Source organism: Nerophis lumbriciformis, linkage group LG18 (assembly GCF_033978685.3).
Source record: "Nerophis lumbriciformis linkage group LG18, RoL_Nlum_v2.1, whole genome shotgun sequence".
NCBI lineage: Eukaryota > Metazoa > Chordata > Actinopteri > Syngnathiformes > Syngnathidae > Nerophis > Nerophis lumbriciformis.
Genome location: NC_084565.2, coordinates 30,471,922 through 30,498,005, shown reverse-complemented (window position 1 = coordinate 30,498,005; position 26,084 = coordinate 30,471,922). Strand labels below are relative to the sequence as shown.

The window sequence follows — 26,084 nt, the reverse complement described above, 5'->3', positions numbered from 1 at the left end:
AATGCCACCTTTAAGGCGTCCACCTGGAGAATAACTATAATTAACGCCATCTAAAAATAACATATGCCGTATTTTAAAATATATGTAAACTAAAATATAAATAATACAATACTAGATACTGGATGCTGTGGGGCTGTCTTGGTTGACAAGACTCTGCAGCATCGCGTGGACATCGGGGGCGGTACCTCTGGATTGGCAGACCGGGGTGGTGGTTCCTCTCTTTAAGAAGGGGAACCGGAGGGTGTGTTCTAACTATCGTGGGATCACACTCCTCAGCCTTCCCGGTAAGGTCTATTCAGGTGTACTGGAGAGGAGGCTACGCCGGATAGTCGAACCTCGGATTCAGGAGGAACAGTGTGGTTTTCGTCCTGGCCGTGGAACTGTGGACCAGCTCTATACTCTCGGCAGGGTCCTTGAGGGTGCATGGGAGTTTGCCCAACCAGTCTACATGTGTTTTGTGGACTTGGAGAAGGCATTCGACCGTGTCCCTCGGGAAGTCCTGTGGGGAGTGCTCAGAGAGTACGGGGTATCGGACTGTCTGATTGTGGCAGTCCGCTCCCTGTATGCTCAGTGCCAGAGCTTGGTCCGCATTGCCGGCAGTAAGTCGGACACGTTTCCAGTGAGGGTTGGACTCCGCCAAGGCTGCCCTTTGTCACCGATTCTGTTCATAACTTTTATGGACAGAATTTCTAGGCGCAGTCAAGGCGTTGAGGGGATCTGGTTTGGTGGCTGCAGGATTAGGTCTCTGCTTTTTGCAGATGATGTGGTCCTGATGGCTTCATCTGGCCAGGATCTTCAGCTCTCACTGGATCGATTCGCAGCCGAGTGTGAAGCGACTGGGATGAGAATCAGCACCTCCAAGTCCGAGTCCATGGTTCTCGCCCGGAAAAGGGTGGAGTGCCATCTCCGGGTTGGGGAGGAGATCTTGCCCCAAGTGGAGGAGTTCAAGTACCTCGGAGTCTTGTTCACGAGTGAGGGAAGAGTGGTTCGTGAGATCGACAGGCGAATCGGTGCGGCGTCTTCAGTAATGCGGACGCTGTATCGATCCGTTGTGGTGAAGAAGGAGCTGAGCCGGAAGGCAAAGCTCTCAATTTACCGGTCGATCTACGTTCCCATCCTCACCTATGGTCATGAGCTTTGGGTTATGACCGAAAGGACAAGATCACGGGTACAAGCGGCCGAAATGAGTTTCCTCCGCCGGGTGGCGGGGCTCTCCCTTAGAGATAGAGTGAGAAGCTCTGCCATCCGGGGGGAGCTCAAAGTAAAGCCGCTGCTCCTCCACATCGAGAGGAGCCAGATGAGGTGGTTCGGGCATCTGGTCAGGATGCCACCCGAACGCCTCCCTAGGGAGGTGTTTAGGGCACATCCGACCGGTAGGAGGCCGCGGGGAAGACCCAGGACACGTTGGGAAGACTATGTCTCCCGGCTGGCCTGGGAACGCCTCGGGGTCCCACAGGAAGAGCTGGACGAAGTGGCTGGGAAAAGGGAAGTCTGGGCTTCCCTGCTTAGGCTGCTGCCCCCGCGACCCGACCTCGGATAAGCGGAAGAAGATGGATGGATGGATGGACTATACTAGATTAATAAAAACATAACATTGAGAGAATAATAGTAGTAAAAGCAATAAATAAAATACAAAATTACAGAATATGAAAATAAAATAAGGCAGCACGGTTGAACAGGGGTTAGTGCATGTGCCTCACAATACGAAGGTCCTGAGTAGTCCTGAGAATCAAACCCGGGCTTGGGATCTTTCTGTGTGGAGTTTGCATGTTCTCCCTGTGACTGCGTGGGTTCCCTCCGGGTACTCCGGCTTCCTCCCACCTCCAAAAACATGCACCAGGGGATAGGTTGATTGGCAACACTAAATTGGCCCTAGTGTGTGAATGTGAGTGTGAATGTTGTCTGTCTATCTGTGTTGGCCCTGTGATGAGGTGGCGACTTGTCCAGGGTGTACCCCGCCTTCCGCCCGAATGCAGCTGAGATAGACTCCAGCGCCCCCCGCGACCCCGAAAGGGACAAGCAGTAGAAAATGGATGGATGGATGGATGAAAATAAAATACCTGTTAGAATTAATACAGCCCCACAGTGCAGGTAGCATTCGTGCAGCCCCAGATCATCGCTACAACTCTTAAGGAGTTGGTCTTTGGAATATCACTGTACCTGCTGAAATTCACACTTCCCCTCCAAAAGCCACAGCTCCCCAGTGCTGGCAGCACTCGTGCAGGTCCAGACTATAATGCTAACGTTCGCCATTTTGAACTCACTTGTAATGTCAGCTATTTAAACATTAATGGCTGTGTGTTGACTTATTTTTAGTGGATGGTAAATATACAGTAATTTATCACTGTTAATCAGTTTCGAACATGACCGCGATTAATTCATTTCCGTGAAGTCATTAGTTATAAATCAAATAGTTTCATAGCTAGATCATAAAATCCTGTTTGCTACCTTCTTAATAAATGTTTCACAATATGAGAGCCCTCTTGACATGAAATAACACCCTTTAGTCACCTTTACACTCTTTTAATCCAATATAGTAATGCTGCCTGAGGCTGAGCCAATCAGTGGCCACAATACTTAACAGCTTGATCTGATTAATTTGGTCTCATATAGTGGCCAATACTACTGTAGAATTGATATTTTTAGTTCATTTGGTCATATTTATTGCTTTAAAGTGCGTAATTTAGGGAAACATTTTTCCTGAAACGTGACTGTACAGCCCTACAAGCTGCACACTGACTACTCTAATACTCTCATATCTATAGTATTGTCTCATGAAAATATTTACTGTGATTAAAAAATGCTTGCTGAAATGTGAGTTACTGTGTAGAAATCACTTTTATTCGCAACTGGCCTTTGTCATACTGTTTGAATTAAAGCAATTTGCCTTCGTCCCCCCTCCTCCTCTGCAGAATTCAGTGCTGAAGTCAACGGCTCCGAAGAGGCGAGCTGTGTGTCTCATGGTGGTCTTGGTCTTCCTCGTGCTTAGCGTTGGACCAATAAGGTAACACTTGAATGAAGGTCTTTTATTTCATGAAAACTGTATTTGGCAGATAGTGTATAAACTCCATATTCCTGCTATGTATAATTTATGGTGGGCTTCACGATAATTTGATCAGCGGAGGAAATAAATGGGAATCCCAATGACTCACTGAGTGAGACGTTATCCAAAGACTAATTGAAAACAGTGTCAACTACTTCCTGTTGCATCAGCTAGTTCACACAAAACCCGCTCATTAAATCAATGGCCAACTTTCAGTTTAGTTAAGACTTTGCGATAATTACAGCCAGCGTGTTGCTGTTAATCCAGGAAGCATGTGAATTTAGTGGTAACATACTGTAGCTGTCCTTGTCCAAGGATGAGTCAAAACTGTTCTCACATGAAGAAAACAAACATTCATTTAGTCTCTCTGATCTTTTGGCCAAGGTTTATAGGACTTTGTGACTAATAGGTGAATAAACCTCAGAACAACCCTACAGGGTTGGGATGGATGTAAACATTTCCTCTTTGTGAACGTCAGAACAAAACATATCACGCTCCACGAGTTGTGTAAATGACACATTGCCCAGTTCCTTTCATCTCTTGCTTATAAAACTATTACCTCCTTTGACAAATTAAGACGAGTTATATAAAAGTGCAGCGCAGGAAAAAGAGCTAAATTCCATCCAGTTTGCAAATTTTTGTAACAGATTCTCTGATGTCACGTTAAAAAAATGTTTGTTTTCTCCTGGGCTCCTCAACGAGGATGCGAGTTGGTGTTGTTGGCTTTGAGAAGCTTTTCTCTCTCTGTGTGTGCTCGGAATGTGCACTGCAGCACTTATAAAAACCAACTGGACATTTTTTTTTTCTTTACATTTTCTTTTGTAGTTGTGCTCTGCGGGCTGAGGTCCACTTCTAATGTGTCCGTACCTGCTAGCTATGGGTTTGGAGGAATGTAAAATAGGCCCGCAATGAAAATCCCACCCAGTGTTGGAAAAGCACGGAAGGACAGTGTGCTTTGGATCACACGGCCTAGATCAAGAGTACATTGTTGGGCTTGTGGCTTAAAACAAAACAAAAACCTCCCTCCCTGTGTGCACAGGATGAGAGCCACTTGGAATTTCATTTTCTCTCTCAAGTGTCCTAACTTCAACTCTCTGCTCTCCTGTTTCCCTTCATCAGTCAGCTTCAAGGCAACACAGACTCTGGGCTGGAGGTTGTGGCCGTGCAGCACGGCCGACACTTGTTGGGTTTCTCCCCAGAAACGGACACCGAGGCCCCCGGGAATGGCGCCGCCGAGGTGGCCGACAGGTAACATGCTTAACATAACATTGCGACCCAGGATGCACCTGCGCTGGGGCCCTTGCTTAAACTGGCGCGGCTCATTACGACATGTGTAAACATGAGCATGACTCTTTATCCAAACGCCTCAAGGCGCCCCCGTCCCCAAAGTTGTACTTTGAGTAACAAGGTGGGAAATTGGGGTCGTGGCTTGTTTGACACGAAGCTTTACAACATGAGCAACAGCTTATTTTTCTAAGGGCTTCTATATTTTTCTTTCTATTTTAAATGCAATTTGTAAATTTCACCAATAACATTACCTGAAAATGTTGTTTTGCAAGGTGGTGAGAATCTATGCCTGTGTTTTGTGCAGACGTACATGTGTGCTGTGTCGCTCGTTAATGCAAGCCAGTCACCTGTAGCATCAAGTTACCCCGCAGCATTAAAACAAATACACGAAGGAAGGAACACATTAGCATTTACAGAAGGGGTGACACGAGAGGTGGAATGCAATCAAATCTCAGGGTCTTTCCTGAATAGGAAGCCGTGTGTACAGAAAGGTTAATATGGGCCCCTCTGTGAGAATTATGATGAGGCCCCTGTGCTCTGACATGTTGTCCAACAGAACTATTACCAGGACTTCAGAGACAAGAATGTGAGGTTTAGTTAACACAAGAACTTAGATCAGGGAGGGATTTATTTGGTGGCCAACCTTGCAGGCAGGGCTATCCAACTCTTGGCCCGGGTGCCAAATCCGTCCCAGGAATAACACCATACCGGCCCCCAAGTTCAGTTCAAAACGTGGTAGACAAACATTTTTGCAGCAAATTCCTAAAAACACTAGAGTGCTCCTGTTTTATAGAGGAACTTGGACCACTGTAAACACATTGGCAGATCCTTGCATTGGTAATTTATTTAATTTAATTTGGTAATTTATTTAATAATCGCAAAAAGCCACTGCCTGACCAAGGCTCAGAAAATCTGTAGAGACTCTTCCCACCCCCACCAAGGACTGTTTTCACTGCTGGACTCTAGAAAGATGTTCCGCAGCCTCCGAAGCAGAACCTCCAGGTTCTGTAACAGCTTCTTCCCTCAGGCCGTAAGACTCTTGAACGCATCATAATAAGCCCCTCAATTCCCCCCAAAAACGGATTAACTCGCTGGAATATAAAGACAATATAACATACATCCATAAACGTGGATGCATATGCAAAAATGCAATATATTTATCTGTACAGTAATCTATTTATTTATATCTGCACCTTATTGCTCTTTTATCCTGCACTACAACGAGCTAATGCAACAAAATTTCGTTCTTATCTGTACTGTAAAGTTCAAATTTGAATGACAATAAAAGAAAGTCTAAGTCTTTATTTCATTTATTTATTTATTAGGACAATGTACAATTAAGTTATGCATAAAAGCAGAGATGATTGTACCAGACTGTAGGTTAATAGCAAATTTCCATCTGTAGTCCTAAGGGGGAGGGACATGATAAATACGGTGCAAGTTAAAACATTATATAAACTATATAAAAATCATACATACACACAGCATTTAACTTTGCTGGTGTCTAAATGTGGGATTTACATAACTTAGGTGTTTTTCAAGGCAGCCCTTTTGGGTTCTCTCTTTTTTGGAAGCTATACACATTTATTTCATAATGTGATTTATGTAATTAAAGTGTTGCTGGAGCTTGTTTATTTCAGATGCAGTCAGTAGTCTCAGATGCTGTCAGTAGTCATTTGTTCAACATGTTTAGTTGTAGTAGTAATGTTCCTCATGGTTCTATTTTAGGTTCTCACTAATTAATCATTTGGGATATTCAACTGGTGGCTTGCGAGTTCAGTTACAAAACTTGTAAAGAGACTCACATTTTTGCAGCAGATTCTTAAAAACACTAGCGTGCTTTCTTTCATAGAGATGATCTTTGACTAACTGCTCTGCAGAAGGTCCTTAAAATTTCCCTTGTGGATCAATAAAGTTTGTCTAAGTCTAAAAACAGCATAGCGCTCCTGTCACTCTGCTAAAATAAAAAGACCAAAATCCAATGTTTACTGTAGAGCGCGCTGGATTTCCGGAATATACAAAATAAGACTGATAGTGAAAGGCGAAGTTCCACCCCGCCCCCTCGGTCCTCAGCTTTCTGGAAATGGTTTAGTTGAATATCCCTGCTTTAGCTGGTCCACATCAACTCTCACAACATAACTCGGGTGTAACAGTCAGAATTAAAGTCTGTGGACTCATGTAGTGTAGAAGCCATACTTAAGGATCGAATGTCATTGATTGCAATCACACTCGCCCTCTAAGCCAAGTCTCTCTATTTCTTGTGATGACACATTTTAACCCATAAGGGCCACTGTAATATCTGGATTTGTACACATAAGTCTCATAGACAGAGACTCCAGGGCAGGGGTGTCAAACTCATTTTAGCTCAGGGGCCGCATGGAGGAAAATCTGTGCACACGCGGGCCGGTCTATTAAAATCATGGCATTAAAACAAAAAATAAAGACAACTTCAGATTGTTTTTCTTTGTCTTACTTTGGCCAAAAATAGATCAAACAAATTCTGAAAATCCATGCGGGGGGTACTGGAGCCTATTACAATAAAAATATTTTTTTAAATACAGGCAACGGTAAAGTTTAGATCCATGAAGGAAAGAAGAAAGTGAATGTTTATAACTGAATACATTTACATATGCATAAACATTTGTTTTCTTTTGTATTATTTTTTTAATGAATTAAGTAACGTTTATGACACCATTTTTCCAAAACAATATGGAATGTGAGATGTAACAGGATAATGCATACATGTATCATTTGTTTACAAAACGCTTACAAAAAGGTGGAACCCCAAAAATTTTGAAAATTCTTAGCGCCAACACTGATGGAGTATTGGTGCGTGCAAAACAGTAGCAGGCGGCTGTGGCCTGCGGGCCGGTTCTAATACTAATCAAATATCATCCCAGGGGCCATAGATAATTCATTCGTGGGCCGGAGCTGGCCCGCGGGGCCTTGACTTTGACACATAGGCTCTAGAGTAAAGGGGATTTACAGTGTTAAAAACAAGAGAAGGAAGGAAAAACTCACATTTGGTCATTTATAAACACGGATGTTGCACAACACAGCAGCAGAACCACTGTTATAATAGCAGTGAAGAGCAAACTGCTCAGTTACTGACCATACATATTAATGAATATCATATACATCACAGGTGTCAAACTCAAGGCCCGGCACCAGAACTGGCCTGCCATATCTTTTTATAAAGCCTAAAAATAATATGCGTCAAAAAAATTATAGTATTGGTTCTTTCCATTTTGACTGCAAAAATACATGTACTGCATGCAGTTGCATGCATATCTTTTAAACTTTAATATTATCTAATAATTCAACATAATATTATTGTCATACATTTCAAACTCTTTTTTGTTAAAAAAAAAAATTAATACTTGAATATCTGCTTGTCTTATGATGTCAAAGCAAGCTATCCATCAAATTGCACACTGTAAAAATGACAATAGATTTTATAGTGAAAAAATGGCAACTCAATCGCCAAAGTTTTACCGGTAAAAAAAAAAAGGGATAGAATTTTCCCATTTATAGTATTACACTGTAAAAACGACAAACAAACAGCAAAAAACAGTCAGCTGAGTCGCCAAAATTCTACCATGAAAACATATTTTTCTATTTACAGTAACATATTGTTAAAAAAAACATTGTACGGTAAAATTCTGTCAACTGAGCTGGAAGAAAATGTGTTGGCTATTATTTCATATCATCATGAGGCAAATCCTTATACTGTACAATATTATTCATAGATGATATGAAGGCCCTCTGAGCACAGCCTGAATAACGAGTCATACCAAAGACTAAAAATGGGACCCATTACCTCCCTGCTTTGCACTCAGCATCAAGGGTTGGAATTGGGGATTAAATCACCAAAAATGATTCCCGGGCGCGGCCACCGCTGCTGCTCACTGCTCCTCTCACCTCCCAGGGGGTGAGGGTGTTTGGTCAAATGCAGAGGATAATGTCACCACACCTAGTGTGTGTGTGTGTGAGACAATCATTGGTACTTTAACTTTAAACTGGGGGCCTCAATGAAAACTAGTTTGACACTCCTGAACATTATATGTAAATATGTCAGATTCTAGCCAATGGCTAATTTCCGTCTGTTGTCCTGAGGCATGTTATCATGCTGTACAGTGCAGCAACATACTGTACGCCAGCTGACTGGACAATACGCACAACTGAACAGTAGACATAGTAACATTTATAACAACCAGGATGCGCAGCTCCTTCAATTCATAAGTTCAAGTTGCGCAATAGATATGTTGTGATATCCAGGGCCATAGTTAATACCTCATAATTTCGAGTCATACCAAAGACTATAAAAATGGGACCCATTACCTCCCTGCTTGGCACTCAGCATCAAGGGTTGGAATTGGGGGTTAAATCACCAAAATTATTCCCGGGCGCAGCCATCGCTGCTGCTCACTGCTCCCCTCACCTTCCAGGGGTGTGGAACAAGAGGATGGGTCAAATGCAGAGGACAAATTCACCACACCTAGTGTGTGTGTGACTATCAGCGGTACTTTAACTTAACTTTAATAATAACCGCACCCACTTAATTTGTAAAGTACTTTAATTTTGCACATACTTTGGCCGCACACGTTTATGAGCGGAAAATGTATACATAAAACTTTGTATTCACACAAGCGCTTTTATTCACTAATTTAACAAAAGGCCTGTTTGTGGTGGTGGATTTCCATTCTGTTCCACATTGTCACCTTGACTCAAAACATGACGCTCTTTTAGTGTAATTCAATTAAAATAATTGAAGTGAAGTGCACAATTTCTAATGAAGGATATTGGCAGATTACACACCTGATTGGGCATGAAACGGTAGCAAAGCTGGTGGAGATCTCTTATACTGTAGTAGTATTCTATTAGTAGTATTCCAGTGTTCTAGTTTTCATTCCATTTTTCAATGATGTTAACTAGAGATGTCCGATAATATCGGACTGCCGATATTATCGCCCGATAAATGCTTTAAAATGTAATATCGGAAATTATCGGTATCGGTTTAAAAATTATCAGTATCGGTTTCAAAAAGTAAAATGTATGACTTTTTAAAACGCCGCTGTGTACACAGACGTAGGGAGAAGTACAGAGCGCCAATAAACCTTAAAGGCACTGCCTTTGCGTGCCGGCCCAATCACATAATATCTACGGCTTTTCACACACACAAGTGAATGCAAGCATACTTGCTCAACAGCCATACAGGTCACACTGAGGGTGGCCGTATAAACAACTTTAACACTGTTACAAATATGCGCCACACTGTGAACCCACACCAAACAAGAATGACAAACACATTTCGGGAGAACATCCGCACCGTAACACAACACAAACATAACAGAACAAATACCCAGAACCCTTTGTAGCACTAACTCTTCCGGGACGCTACAATATACACCCCCCGCTACCCTCCCATGCTCTCTCAGGGAGAGCATGTCCCAAATTCCAAGCTGCTGTTTTGAGGCATGTTAAAAACAATAATGCACTTTGTGACTTTAATAATAAATATGGCAGTGCCATGTTGGCATTTTTTTCCATAACTTGAGTTGATTTATTTTGGAAAACCTTGTTACGTTGTTTAATGCATCCAGCAGGGCATCACAACAAAATTAGGCATAATAATGTGTTAATTCCACGACTGTATATATCGGAATCGGTTGATATCGGTAATTAAGAGTTGGACAATATCGGCAAAAAAGCCATTATCAGACATCTCTAATGTTAATTTCTTTAAAAAAAAAATCCTAAGTATTGCAGGTGTAGCATGCATGAGTTTCGCACCAACCGATATTTTAAAGCGCATGCAAAGGTCGATGGAGCTGCTGGATGCTCACCACTCATGATACTTCAAATGCATTTATTGCCATTTTGTTGGGTTAGTACAAAATTAGGTTGCCCACAGCCACCGCTGTTAATGCCAACGTTTAGTTAAATATAAGTTTGTTGACTAAAGACCACTAAATGCAGGTTTATAATAATGTCGTGTGACTCTGTCGTCCCTTGACTGAGTGGCAGACGCCCTGCCAGCTCTACACTTGGTAACCATTAAAATGTAATCAATGCAATTCCGAAAAAGTACCCAATAAAAACAAAATCCATAAATTTCACAGCTGGGCCCCCCTTGAAGAAATGCTGATTTCTCCTTGCTTGTCATGGCCGTTTGACGACCAGCCTTCTTGGCTCCTGCTTTGCACTGAAAGCATATTTTCTAATGAGAAAAACGTTTGTTTTTTTTCAACGGGTCATTAAAGTGCGAATGTGAAATTGTCGCATGTTTTTTCCCAGCCTTTCCACAAGTATCGAAATCTCATCGGTGTTTGATTGTGATGTTGCAGCTCTGAGGACAAGGCCCTGATGGTGGTGAAGGAGCTGAACTTCCTCCGGCCACCGGCGCCATGCCAGCCTCCTGTTAATCGGACCAAGTGTTTAGAGTGAGTGTTTCTTCCTCTCCTAAAGATCACACATGAAACCCTCAAATGGTAATTAAAAAAGTAAGTATGTGCTGACTTTGATTGACAGGTTGGCCCATGATTTGAAGGGGTGGGTCCACCGTCATGAGGTAGAGCTGACCAAATCCAGGCGCATGAGTAACAACCACCTCAAGCACTCCAGGACCATTCTGGTAATCTTCATGTTTAAAACCCTCATTGATTTTATTGTGAAGTGTTTTGTTTCACCTTCCCCTCTTCCTCTCATTCCTCTTATTTTGAGCTGGATTTAATCTGGCAACCATGAGTAAGTAAAAACTACAATGCTGCCCAAGCTCCTCCCCTTTCCATCATTATAGGATTTTTTGTATTGTATATGTATTTGTATATTTATTTATGTATCACCTCCTTACAATAAACCAGAAACTTGACAGTTCTTTAGGGACAAAACTTCAGGTTTTGTAAAAGTACTTTAATTTTTTTAGAATTTTTTGTTTAACCATTAACACATTTTAAACATACATTTTGTGTCATTTAAAAGATGCTTGATTGGTTGAACAATACAAAGATATCTTTTTAAAAAATGGGTCATGCCAAGTCGGATACATTGCGGTTGTCCAGTAAAAACACATTTGTTTTTGTTTGATACAAGTCTTAGTCAATATGTTTTAATGGATTTCCCCTCTCCCCAACAGAAAACAGAAAATAAGGATGCAGAAAGCTCCCAGATTGTGACCGTCAGATACACAAAAACCGACGAAGACAAGTGAGTTGATGTGTGATATCATTCTTCTTTGTACAAGCAACTGCATTTCATGGTGAGGGACGCAGTTGCGGTGCAGCTGTTTAGAAGTTTAGAAGGTGTTGACATGTGAAACGCAACTAATCTGTTTCGCAACATGAGAGGTATCCTGGCTGGTCCAACCGCTAAAGTAAGCGATGAGGGGTCGCCATGAATGACGGCTCTATCCTTCTTTTTACAAGTTAGTGTACCATCTACAGTCGTGGTCAAAAGTTTACATACACTCGTAAAGGACATAATGTCATGGCTGTCTTGAGTTTCCAATAATTTCTTATTTTTTTGTGACAGAGTGATTGGAGCACATACTTGTTGGTCACAAAAAACATTCATGAAGTTTGGTTCTTTTATGAATTTATTATGGGTCTCCTGATAATGTGACCAAATCTGCTGGGTCAAAAGTATACATACAGCAATGTTAATATTTGCTTACATGTCCCTTGGTAAGTTTCACTGCAATAAGGCGCTTTTGGTAGCCATCCACAAGCTTCTGATCGAATTTTTGACCACTCCTCTTGACAAAATTGGTGCAATTCAGCTAAATTTGTTGTTTTTTTGACATGAACTTGTTTCTTCAGCATTGTCCACACGACTTTGGGAAGGCCATTCTAAAACCTTAATTCTAGCCTGATTTAGCCATTCCTTTACCACTTTTGACGTGTGTTTGGGGTTATTGCCCTGTTGGAACACCCAACTGTGCCCAAGACCCAACCTCTGGCTGATAATTTTAGGTTATTCTGAAGAATTTGGAGGTAATCCTCCTTTTTCATTGTCCCATTTACACTCTGTAAAGCACCAGTTCCATTAGCAGCAAAACAGGCCCAGAGCATAATACTACCACCACCATGCTTGACGGTAGGCCTGGTGGTCCTGGGATTAAAGGCCTCACCTTTTCTCCTCCAAACATATTGCTGGGTATTGTGGCCAAACAGCTCAATTTTTGTTTCATCTGACCACAGAACTTTCCTCCAGAAGGTCTCATTTGTGTCCATGGGATGTCAGATGCTACCAAAAGTGCCTTATTGCAGTGAAACTTGCCAAGGGACATGTAAGCAAATATTAACATTGCTGTATGTATACTTTTGACCCAGCAGATTTAATCACATTTTCAGTAGACCCATAATAAATTCATAAAAGAACCAAACTTCATGAATGTTTTTTTTGACCAACAAGTATGTGCTCCAATCACTCTAACACAAAAAAATAAGAGTTGTAGAAATTATTGGAAACTCAAGACAGCCATGACATTATGTTCTTTACAAGTGTATGTAAACTTCTGACCAAGACTGTACATGATTTTGAAGTATATATGTTTTAACAACCCTCAGATCAAAGGCTGACTTTTTTGTACTTATCAGCAAATTTTTGCTGTATTTTGGCCATATTTTTTGTGGTTACTCCACAATACAAGATTGTTCTTAAGATGTTGTTTTTCAAGTTAGATTAAAAAATGTCAATGTCCAATTCTATCACATGGTGTTCAATACACTGGCAGTTATTCAACAATACCCCAAAGCCTAGCAGGACATGAACAGTAATCTCTTGTTAGTCGCTTTTAATTGGTTCTGAGACTGATCATGGGAAATCCATTTCCGTGATTATAAATCTAATATTTTCATAGCAAGAGTATATAAAACTTTGTAAATATGAGTTTTAACATTACGAGAGCCCTCTCGACTAGGGCTTGTACGGTATACCGGTATTAGTATAGTACCGCGATACTAATGAATAATTTTCAGCACTATATTGCCTCTGAAAAGTACCGGAACAGTTAATGAACAAGTAGATTAATAATTCATTGTCTACCACTTGTCCTTAATAATGTTGACAAAATAATAGAATGATAAATGACACAATATGTTACTGCCTATGTAATGCAGACTAAATTAGGAGACTTTGTTTGTTTACTTACTACTAAAAGACAAGTTGTCTTGTATGTTCACTATTTTATTTAAGGACAAACTTGCAATAAGAAACATATGTTTTTTTGTTAAAATAAAGCAATAATGCAATTTTTTGTGATCTCCGAAAAGTATATAAAAAAAATGTTGGTACTGGTACCAAAATATTGGTATTGGGACAACACTACTCTAGACATGAAATAATGTCCACATAGTCGCCTTTACACTCGTTTAATCCAATATACATACTTGCCAACCCTCCCGGATTTTCTGGGAGACTCCCGAAATTCAGCGGCTCTCCCGAAAACCTCCCGGGACAAATTTTCTCCCGAAATTCAGGCGGACTCAGGTCCATGCGGACCTGAGTCCGCTAACCCACAATATAAACAGCGTACCTGCCCAATCACGTTATAACTGTAGGATGATCGAGGGCGAGTTCTTGGTTTCTTATGTGGGTTTATTGTTAAACAGTTTCATTAACGTCCTCCCAGTGCGGTAACAACACACAACAACAGCAGTCACATTTTTGTCTACCGTAAAGCAGTTCGTCTGCCGTAAACAGCAATGTTGTGACACTCTTAAACAGGACAATACTGCCATCTAGTGCAATTGATGAAAGCACTTTTGTGCGTGCCACACAGCAATGCATCATCAGAGAGGGTGTTCAGCATGGTTCGAAAAATAGTGACAGAGAATAGAACAAGGATGGACAATTCAACCCTTAACTCAACAATGAGTAGATGAGTGTTATGTGTGTGTATACGTGTAAATAAATGAACACTGAAATTCAAGTATTTATTTTATATATATATATATATATATATATATATATATATATATATATATATATATATATATATATATATATATATGTATATAATAAAAGAAATATATATAGCTAGAATTCACTGAAAGTCAAGTATTTTTTATATATATATATATATATATGTATATAATAAAAGAAATATATATTTATAGCTAGAATTCACTGAAAGTCAAGTATTTTTTATATATATATATATATATATATATATGAAATACTTGACTTAGTATTTCGTCAAGTATTTCTTATATATATATATATATATATATATATATATATATATATATATATATATATATATATATATATATATATATATATATATATATATATATGAAATACTTGACTTGGTGAGTTCTAGCTGTAAATATACTCCTCCCCTCTTAACCACGCCCCCCCGCCCCCCTGCCCCCCACCTCTCATTATCGGAGGTCTCAAGGTTGGCAAGTATGCCAATATAGCACTGTAATGCTGTCTGAGGCTGAGCCAATCAGTGACCACAATACTGAACAGTGCACTCTGATTGGTTTGGTCTCATCTAGTGGCAACTGTTACTGTAGTAGGGATATTTTCGTTCATTCAGCTTTTTTTTTATGCTTGAAAATGCGTAATTTGCTCAATTTAGTCTAGTCGGTCTCCAGTTCTGGCAAAGAGTGCAAGCGTTTTGACTGTCGCAGTTTGCGGGACATTTGCTTTGATGTCTGCTCCAAAGAGCGTGTTTGCCAACAGTCAAAGACGCAAGAGTGGTGGAACATTGACGTAAGTTCATAAACATTGTTTTTGCCTGTTTTCTGCTCTTATGTCAACGAGTTATTTTGCAACCGTCTATTTTGGCGGAGAACTATGACGTTTATCGCTTTTTTGATGACATTTTGGTCGGATGAACGAGACCCGAGCGTTCACACTGCAGTCGCATCACTTACATATCCGTTTTATATTAACATATAAAAGAGGTTTGGGTCGGATGTGAGAAATTCGGAAATGCGCTGTTCACAATCCGGATTGACATGCAAAGTGAACAAGGCCTATAAGCCCTTCATTTTACAAAGGGCATTAAAACTTATTTTCTTTTTTTTTTTTTTTGCTCAAAGCTCTCAATCCACATCAGCATGTTAACCTTTTGAAGGCCTTTTGATCAAATGATGTCACAGTTTTCAATTAATATACATTTTAATTAGTTATTTTGCAAATTTTAACCTGTGACATCTGATCCAAAGGGTAAAAAACATTTTTTTTAATCAATTTGAGCATAAATGTTTTTACAACCTTAACATACTTAAATAGTGTCATGTTTGGCTTTAAAGAGAATTAAAATTAACAAAAATGATTGGATGAATGTCCTTTAAAGCAGTGGTCCCCAACTGTGGATCGATTGGCTGCACAAGAAATAAAAAAATAATAATAATAATTATTTATTTTTATTTTTTATTTTTGATTAAATCAACATAAAAAACACAAGATACACTTACAATTAGTGCACCAACCCAAAAAAACCTCCCTCCCTCATTCACACTCCTTTGCACAAAAGGGTTGTTTCTTTCTGTTATTAATATTTCTGGTTCCTACATTATATATCAATATAGATCAATACAGCCTGCAGGGATACAGTCCGTAAGCACACATGATTGTATTTTTTTATGACCAAAAAAAAAAAATTGACCAGTCCGCAGTTACAAAAAGGTTGGGGACCACTGCTTTAAAGGGTTAAGTACAGCATATCTGTAGTCAGTAAACTCCCTTTTAAAATTGCCTTGTCTTACAAATGTATTGCAGCCTCCTTCGACACAACACCATTACGTAAAGCCACTGTTCATATAATAGTATTTGACTTAAGTGGCTCTTTAAATGGAGCCATAATGAGAGGTAAAATGTTTTTCTCCTTTTTTGGAAATTGTCCCCCCTCTTGCTATTTTTTTAATGAAGCACAGATTGTCAAGGATGACCCCAGTACTTGACTTCAGAGTTTTGGCACTCAAAACCTTTTCCTGAGCTGCACTCAGATCAGAACAGATGGAGTCAATAGGTTTTGCTGGCCCCCTATAGTTTCTCCCCCCTCCCTGGCAAGGAAATGTGAAGGACAAAGGGGAAACTGTTTAAACAGGTCTAGTGGCCTAAGTTCAAGTACATTTTTTCCCTGTATTCATATCTTCAAGGATTGTATGGGGAGGTTACAACCTGGATTTGCATGAAAATCTAACTAAAATACAATAATACATGTATTATTAGGCAGTCCCTTCAGGATTTCACAGGCTTTTTTGTGATTGTTGCAGCCATGGTCAATGATTTTTCAGAAAGGCGCAGCAAAAGTTGCAATGTTTAGAGGCTCATTTTTAACATTGAATCAGCTTGTGATTTTATGAACTTGTTATCAATAATTTCAGTGTTCCTTGTAACCTTAGCCTCAAGAATCACAGGATTGTAACAAAAACTGGAAAACTACTGTATTGATGTTTTACTCATTTCATACCGCACAGACTTAAAAGTAGATACTAGATGGCAGTAAAAGTACATACTCTGAGCTCATTGTCAAACTTATGTCCTGTTTTAATTAGTCATAACTAATAATGAATCATAATTATACAGAAAACACCACCAATTACTTACGTATTGTCCTCAGTTTGAGTTTGAGTTTATTTGGAACATGCAAGCATACAACATGATACATCACAATTTCCAGTTTCTCTTTTCAACATGTTCGAAAAGGAGTAGGAAGAAGCAGAGCTTATTTAATCCTTCCCCTTTTCTTTTACATAACAGTTGCTAAAACTTTTGTTCACTTCCTGTTCTCAATTTATTCACAATATACTCCATAATTAATCACAATAAAAATAAATAAATAATAATGGGTGAAGTAAGTTATATTTCATATGATGAGATGAGTAAGATTAGTTTGAGAATGAATGAATGGATGGATGAAATGAATTCAGAATGTTTATCATGGTTCTTCTTCTTTGTACTTTGTAAACACTTTAAGTTTGAAGAGTTGCACTCATTCTCCGTGTATGTTTTATGGTTGGAAAGTGGTTATCCATCTTAAACAAACATCTATTTATGTCATATAATCACATTTACCCTCGAATGTCAATAACATTTATGAACAGTTGAAAGTGATCTGTAGCAGTATTTTTTTGTTGGTAAATGAGAGTTGATAAGATATTCTCATCACACTTTAACATATCTAACATGTAAATACTGCCTTTTTTGGTCATTTTTGCAGATGAAAATATGTTTTTAATTGTCTTACTATGGATGAATTAGAATGAAATTAATATATGAATACATGCAAACTATGAAATCAGGACGCTGGTGCAATGCTCAATGTTTATATGCGACATTACCCAGAGGGCTTAGCGGCGTAAACGGGATTGATTTGACAAATTGAATTGCCGATAATGACGCTTATTACCCAAAATAAGTTGCGTTCTTTGGACAAAATTTTGAGGTCGCACGTAATTTGCAGGGATTGGTTGAATTGCTGACATCGGACTGATTAGGGCAGAAGATGTGTTTTATAGTAAATGCAATCAATCCTTTCACCAGCTATTATTTGTACCTACCTCATTAGAAACCACTGAGAAGCTCATTTCACCTAGCCAGGAAAGTTGCTGTATTACAGAGTTGTATCATGAAATGATGGTCCAATTATGCAAATAAATATGAATTGGTAGTAACGCCCAGAGTGTTTTTTAATGAATTATTCTCTTTTTAAGGACCCCTGGCCGTGAGCTACAAGTGTACTACGCACCCCATCACACGTACAACGACTTCTTTGGCGAGATCAACAGGCGTGGTGACACTTTTTACATAGTGTCTTTCCGCAGGGTAAGTTTGTCCTCACGGAACCATATATTGACAATCAACACGTAGTAATGGTTTCACTGCCGTAGCTTTTCCTACAAACTGTCCATAAAGTGACTAAATAAAGAAAATAATGTGTAATGAATGAATCATGAATAGCCTGTAAATAGGTCTGTTCCTTAACGTAAAAATGTCATGTGAAAGCAGGGCGGATGTGGGGGTGATGTGAACACACCCAAGGGTTCCGTTTTCCCGGCCCATTTGCAATCATCCGGGCCATGTTTTTAAGATTTCAGGCATGACTACATGTCATTTCTCATCTTCTCACTCTTTCTTCATTAGAGTTTTTACCTCAGTCTGGGCTCTGGGTCTGCTTTGGATTTGCTGTCTTACCATGATTAATAGTGGACATCACTTTCAGTAAAAGTTCTTTGATCACGTTGGGTTTTAGTGCTGTCTTTTCTTCCCGGAAAGATATTTATAGAGGGCCCCAGTGTAACGTTATGGTGTAAAGTGCTAACCAAATAAAACAGATTTTCTTTTTGAATGACTCCAGCGCCTGTCAGACAGTACAATGAAACAGCCCAGTAAAGCTCCATCATGCTTTAAAACAAAAACATTGCTAACAAAATTAAAGGGATATTTTAGCTTCTTTCCCCTGAGCGCTGCAATGCATTCAATAGTCTTGCTGAATGTGGTGGGAGTCTTGACACATGATGGTCAAAGATTAAGGCCCCCTTTCACCAAGTGGGTCACAGTGGTGTTGGCATGGTGACAATGGTGACCGTGGTGGATTTCATATAGCTGCTTAATATATATTTTGTCGCTGTAGGGTTGTTGGTGCCCGAGTGGTTAGCATGTCAGTCTCACGTTCTCTTGGGCATCTCTGTTGATTTTGCTCATTATTGCCATGTGTGTGTGGGTTTTCTCCATAATTTCAAAAACGTGCATGTTAAGTAAATTGGACTCTCTAAAGCAGACCTGGGCAAAATATGGCCCGCGGGCCACATGCGGCCCATTAAGATTTTCAATCCGGCCCTCCAGATGTTCAACATAATTTTTTTTAGACTTTTAAAATCAAAACTGTGATGTGCAGTGCTGTTTTTAAATGACCGTAAGTTTAAATCTGCACTTTTGAGGGTTATAGGAGTTCTTACGGTATTCTATGTCACAGTAGCTCAGACGAGGAAGAAAGTAATATTTCAAAAGTGAGAATTTTGTTGTCAAAATTGGATCTCGAAATTATTAAAAGATGAGATTTTATTATTAAACAATCTACATTAACACCGACAAAAGTTGCAAAAATTGGTACCGTCAAATGCGAAAGGTACTAACCCCTATTACTGTTACATCATTGCAAATCACTTTTGCAATGGTGTGATTCCAACCTGACAAGTATAAACGCACCATTAAATAAGTTCTTATTATAGAGAAAATATGTCACGTTGTAATTTCTGCCTTTATTTTGTTTCCTCGGTTTCAGGGTGTATATATTTGGTGAAAACGGGTGGGCTCTTGTTCCACTCAGTATGATGTGATTACAAAACTAGCCAGGCTTCTGGATTGAATTTGAAACCAATCACAATCAATTTGAACATCTGTCTTTGTGGATTGTCCATACCTTTTCTCATCTTCTCCCCGGCAGTTCTGCTCTTTGTGTTGTTGCGACACATTCCTATTGAAACCCAGATCATCTTTTAAGCCCTTAGCAGATACACAAGCACCTGTGGCCTTGAGTATGAAAGCAGTTGAGGTGATGGAAAACGTACCTCCTTGACAAAGCCAAAAACTGCTCTTACTTTTTTGTGTTATGGCACCTGCCGCTTGATGTAAGCGTGTGCGTTTTGGGGTGACGTGGTGGAAACATTGCGTGATTTCACACAGGACCTTATCCAAAATGTTTCGAGGGAAATGTACCTGTCGCCATGGCAGCAACGGCTCTTATGTCAGCTTGTCTAGCCTGTAGGTCCCTTGATGATGAGCAGTAATGTACTCGATGTTTTCCTACATCGTCAAGAACCCTCTCATTGGGGGGAACATTTAATACTCCCATTGGTAGTGTCCAGCTTTTTCTTAGTGCCTTGCAGTGCCAGAAACATATGCCAAACAATAAAGTCTTTTAATTTTAACTACTAGTTGCAATCATCCGGACCATGTTTTAGATTAATACTCAATTGCTAGTATTGACTTTTTTATTGTTATTTGGTGAATATAAACACTCTCCTTTAAGTGATTGACAGTGCACTTAACACAGCATTACTGCACATTAAAACTCAATTATATTTTAATAAGTGGAACTTGCTCGCGCGATTTAAAATTCCACCAACATTTCCAGGAAAAATATGCCTCCAAAGTTGGACAAGAACTTGGAGGTCCAAGCGTAGAGGCATAGAATTTATTGAGACCTCCACTTGGTGAGCGTCTCAAGGATTAAATGGCGGAGAGGAAAAATATAGTGGTACCTCAATTTAAGACCATGAATTGAGTTATGTAGACCCCGACTTAAACAAGTTGAAAAACGTATTCGGGTGTTACCATTTAGTGGTCAATTGTACGGAATATGTACTGTGCAATCTACTAATGCAAGTTTCAATCAATCAAGAGTGTTTTGAGAGAAGAACTATCTCTTGACTAATTGTTATGCTTTAAGTTGCAAGCAAAAATTTGAGTTACAAGCATCACCCCCACAGTGAAACCCTTAAGGTCGGCCCAAAACATCTGATCTTACTCGCTAGCTAAAAATGGAAATAACTGTTTTCCAAGCATGGGAAGGAAGAAAGCGAGTGTGAAGGACAGTGCTGAGAAGAAGTGCATGGTAGTCATTGAATTAAAAAAATACATCTTCCAACATGACTGAGCCTGCAGCAAACTTGGTAAAGCCATTTGAGCAGATCACTTATCCATGAAAGAGTGGACATTTATCCATAAAAATAAGGAGAAACTGCTGATGTTGTTTGATGAACAAGCTAGAAGGAGGGACAGTAGTCCACTCTCCAAGTTAAATGATGTACATCATTATTACATTACTACTGTATTTGTTAGAACATTCTATTACTTTGTTTGTATACAATATTTCTTTTTAAAGGCGTGTTTTTCTTTTTAAAAGATATGGTACACGTTAAAATTGTGCTGTTTTGTGGGGACCAAGCACCAATTAAATTAGTTGAAATTCATTTGAATGGGAGACATTGTCACAGAACCAGTTAAGCTTGTAAGTTGAGGTACTACTGTACAATAAAAACCATATATCCGGAAATTATGCACAACTTTGGACAGTAGTATACGTACAGTATCTCCGTTCTGGCTGTTCAGTACAATATAGCTAATAGGGCTGTGAATCTTTGGAGACTCCACAATTTGATGTGATTTGATTCTTGGGGGTAACAATTTCATTCATAATTATTCTTGATTCAAAATCCATACTTTTTAATAACATTGGGTGCCAGTTCTATGATTAACTACATTCCTCCATTAACTAGACAAATAGCTGTGATAAATGTATATATTACTTAAAAGAAAATCGGTTTTGTTTAATAAAATTCTACCCAAACATTTAAAAAAGTTAAATACATATAAGGCAACAAGAAAAGTATCCCACACTTCTCTTTTCTATACTAAATCTGTACAGCAAATATGGGCATCTACATCAACAATATGATTTGCCTGAGTGGCTAGACATGACAGATTAAAAAAATAAAAATAAATAAATAGAAATTTAAAAAAAAAATTATATATATAATGTATATATATATACATCTTCTTTTTTTCTTTTTATTAATCAAATTTTGATTTATTTAGAATCGATTAAGACAGAATGTGTGCAGGAAATGAAGGACCTTTGTTTAATCCCTGGCTTTGTTTTGTATTAAAAAAATATGTTTCTGTCCAGGCTGTTTAGTGCAGTGTGGTTATAAATCTACAGTAATGATGGATATGGACAGGGTATTAATTGAAAGCATGATGTCTGTGTTAATAGCACTTAAGACATTTCGCTGGACAATATATTGTCCCACAAATTATTGCCGATAAACAATATTGTCAGCATTATTTTAAGACCAAATTAAGCAGTGATTTAATTAAAAATTTAATGCAAGTTACCTTTTTAACCAATAGTTTTATTTTTAATAAACATTTTTTTCAAAAACTTTTAATTATCCTAAATAAGGGACGAAACACAGATAAATACAATAAGTGTGAAAATAAACTCTTAGTTATCTTTTGCTGGTTTTTTTTATTTGTTTTTGCAATCACTTTGTAACATCTTCAGCACCCTTTTGATGGGCTCATCTCTGTCATTCATTTTGAGGCTGAAACATTCCCACACATATGGCTTTGCAATAATCTTTTTTCCTCATTTTTTTACTTTGCGGTGCGTCTCGCTAGCGAGGCTCTGTCCTTTCGTGTGTGTAAACAAGCGGTCCTGCCACCGCCCACCGAAACAAAAATGTTGGATGGATGACAAAAGCATTTACTGTAATTGTTTAATCCTGCTATTTAATAAAAGCTCTCAAGTGCTGAGAGCGATGCATAGAATGAATCCTTGTGTATCCGGTTTTAAAGCAAGAGAAAGAAAGAAAGCAAACACACGGACAATCGGACATGGAAATGTCCATCCATCTATCCATTTTCTACCGCTTGTTCCTATCAGGGTCGCGGGGGGTGCTGGAGCCTATCTCAGCTGCATTCGGGCTGGACAAGTCGCCACCTCATCACAGGGCCAACACAGATAGACAGACAGACAACATTCACACTCACATTCACACACTACGGCCAATTTAGTATTGCCAATTAACCTATTCCCAGGTGCATGTATTTGGAGGTGGGAGTAAGCCGGAGTACCCGGAGGGAACCCACGCAGTCACGGGGAGAACATGCAAACTCCACACAGAAAGACCCCGAGCCCGGGGATGGAACCCAGGACCTTTGCATGTTCCACCTGTATAACATAATGACTGGGTAAAAATCTGGTGGGAGGAAAACATGCAACTTTTCTCTGACTGCAATTGAACATTCACCTACCGAATATCAGGAGCATTGTGGCAAATCGTGCAAGCTTTTGACCACAAACTTAGTCACTGCTCGGGGATATTCGTCTAGCGCAGAGCTTCTCAATACTTTTCTGGAAATGTATTAATAATAAATTCTGCAAAATGCTATTTTTTCAATTTGTGAAAATGTATAGTTATGTAGTACAACTTCATTATTTTACTCAAAGTGGCCATATTATGATTTCCTTGTGGTATACATGACACGTAATGGTGGTTCTTTGGTCAAAATGTTGCCTAGATTATATTTTACAGATCTTTTTCAAACCGCTTTCTGACCGTCTCTGCAGGGCGGTCTTATTACGTGCCTCCACTTCAACTGCATCTTCTCCCCCTCAGCCAGGTTGTAGCAATAAGCGCTTCCAAATCAAGTCAAAGAACTTTACGCTACTTTGTATTAGAAATAGCTACAGCGGCGGATGTATGTGCATGTACGAGCCAGTCTTTTCCCACAACAAGAGGATAGAGGAAAAAGAAGTAGCTAATTGACTGCAGCGCAGACTACAAAGGCGGATTCGTGCAAAGCTCTTCGAGTAAAACTTTACCATATGTGGAGTGTCAGGTTCAAACACTGATGCCATCTATTAAACAAGACAAGAAGCAAGGAATTGAACAGAGACAAAATTAAATTTGGCTCAATTGAGGAGAAACGTGTACACCTGTACCCTTGTACAGTATCACCACGCTCTGACAAAAGATTATACGCCTCCTCTTTTACTTGGACTTTCTCTGATTACATGGCAACAGCTGTTTTTAAGGGAGGGGGGTCGTAAACAGCCATCACCTTTGATTAAAAACAATTCAAAGAAAAGGTCGTAAAACAGTTCAAAGAAAAGGTGCCTGGAGCTTGGGCAGGTCCTGCTGTCTCTCCGCTTTGTAGATCTCGGGTCAAGACAAAATCTTTCTGTGGATTACAATACATCAAAGAAACAGAACCCTCATGTCGTTCCCCATCCTACACAGTGGAGTTTTACAAGCCTTTTGTTTGGTAGGATCAAAGACAGCTTTTGTCCTCTCGCCGGGAACTCATTAAAACACAAAGTTTTGCAATAACTTAGATACAATTATTCTGACATGGAGATTGGAAAAATGTCACAAATTGGGTGAATTCCAAACGGCTCGTTTGGAGGAAGTATGAAATAAGTTTTATAAATATCTCCATTTGCCAAATAGGTCCCCTTTAAATGCTTAGTAACATGGAATGCTTAGTAATATGGAAAGGATCACATAACTCTTTGACCACATTGTCATTTGATAAAAAGTATATCGTACTACACAGCGGTGAGGAGCAAACTGCTCAGTCAGCATTAATACCGCTGATGAGTTCATTGTAAACAACAGTACACGTATGAGTTTCACACCAACAGCTGAGCAGCCCAACATTTTAAGTTGCGTGCAGAGGTGGAAACGGCTGTTTCTGTTGTGCATCTGCTGTCATCTTGCTAACCAGGAGGTTGCCTTCAGCCACGGTTTTTTAAATTACACTGCAGGGTGGCCTGACGCTAATTCGAGAACACGGTAGTCATTGGCTGTTTAGACGACCCACCAAGTGACTACAGGAACCTTGGTGGTTCATTTGCGAGATTTCAACGTCTTTTTATTAACATTCTCATTACATCCATAGATTATATGTCAGTTAAGAATGTTGAGATGTTTCTTAAGACATGAGTTATTAAATAATAGCCGTGTTTTGACCTATGAACAGATGATTTCCAATATTTGTGTGCAAATGCATGAAGCAAGAAAGAATTTATTGTTGACACATTTTTTTTAATTTTGTGGCTCCTGTGGTTTTCAATTAGAATTTAAGTGGTTTGGCTACAAATATATACCATTGTCCCTTAATTCTCATATGTGCTGTAGAATTTCTCTCAACATTGCGTCACGCCCTAGCCCTGCGCTAGACGAATATCACCGAGCAGTGACTAAGTTTGTGGTCAAAAGCTTGCACCCATTTGCCACAATGCTCCTGATATTTGGTAGGTGAACGTTCTATTGTAATCAGAGAAAAGTTGCATGTTTTCCTCCCACCAGATTTTCACTCAGTCATTATGTTATACAGGTGGAACATGCAAAGGTCCTGGGTTCGATCCCCAGGCTCTTGGTCTTTCTGTGTGGAATTTGCATGTTCTCCCCGTGACTGCATGGGTTCCCTCCGGGTACTCCGGCTTCCTCCCACCTCCAAAGACATGCACCTGAGGATAGGTTGATTGGCAATACTAAATTGGCCCTAGTGTGTGAATGTGAGTGTGAATGTTGTCTGTCCGTCTGTCATGGGCACTCCACTCATCTTTCTCAAGAGGATGTACTCGGATTTAAGCCTTTCCTCTCTGTCTCACAGAACCATTATTTACAGCGCCAATAACTGAATTACTTTGCAATTATCATCTCTTGGGGATTAAGGACAAAAAGTGCTTAGTTAGCCTTGAGGGAAAATGAAATATTTTGATTATAGGCTGCTACATGGAAACTGGGCTTCGTTTGTAAGAAACAAACACCATTGACCTCAGCACGGATCGTTTCACCACCCTAAAATTGAGGAATCCTAGCCTCCTAATGTAGTTTGCCTCTACCATATAATCTTTTAACGGTTTGGTTTTGGCCAAAGAAGCGAGCGTCACATCTAATTTACAGCCGACTTTGCTGCCCAGTGAGAATTCTCCTGTTTGTGTGTTCTTAGGATCATCTGCTACTTCCTGCCACCAACCACAATAAAGGAAGTCGCCCCAAGATGTCTGTAGTGTTGCCAGCCATGAACATAAACGGTAAGTAACTCTTGTTATTATTTAACAGTTGTGGAAAATGGATCTGTCAGCACTGCAACAGATGAATGGCATCAACACACTGTTGTCATATTCAGTATGTTACGGTGATCGAGTGCGTGTTGGTACCAGTTGCTGCATCAATTCATCTTCCTCCTTACATCTGGTGCCCTTTTTGTCACGTCC

General features: G+C 39.5%; 1 protein-coding gene across 1 annotated transcript in view; it reads left to right on the top strand.

The window, feature by feature from the left end:
- atf6 (activating transcription factor 6) overlaps positions 1–26,084 on the top strand; it is a 74,078-nt gene that overhangs the window by 28,941 nt on the left and 19,053 nt on the right. The window contains exons 9-15 of the mRNA XM_061978023.1: positions 2,913–3,004; positions 4,163–4,291; positions 10,678–10,773; positions 10,862–10,964; positions 11,466–11,536; positions 18,004–18,115; positions 25,817–25,901. Of these exons, the coding sequence (XP_061834007.1) occupies positions 2,913–3,004; positions 4,163–4,291; positions 10,678–10,773; positions 10,862–10,964; positions 11,466–11,536; positions 18,004–18,115; positions 25,817–25,901 (688 nt within the window). The remainder of the gene's footprint in view (positions 1–2,912; positions 3,005–4,162; positions 4,292–10,677; positions 10,774–10,861; positions 10,965–11,465; positions 11,537–18,003; positions 18,116–25,816; positions 25,902–26,084) is intronic.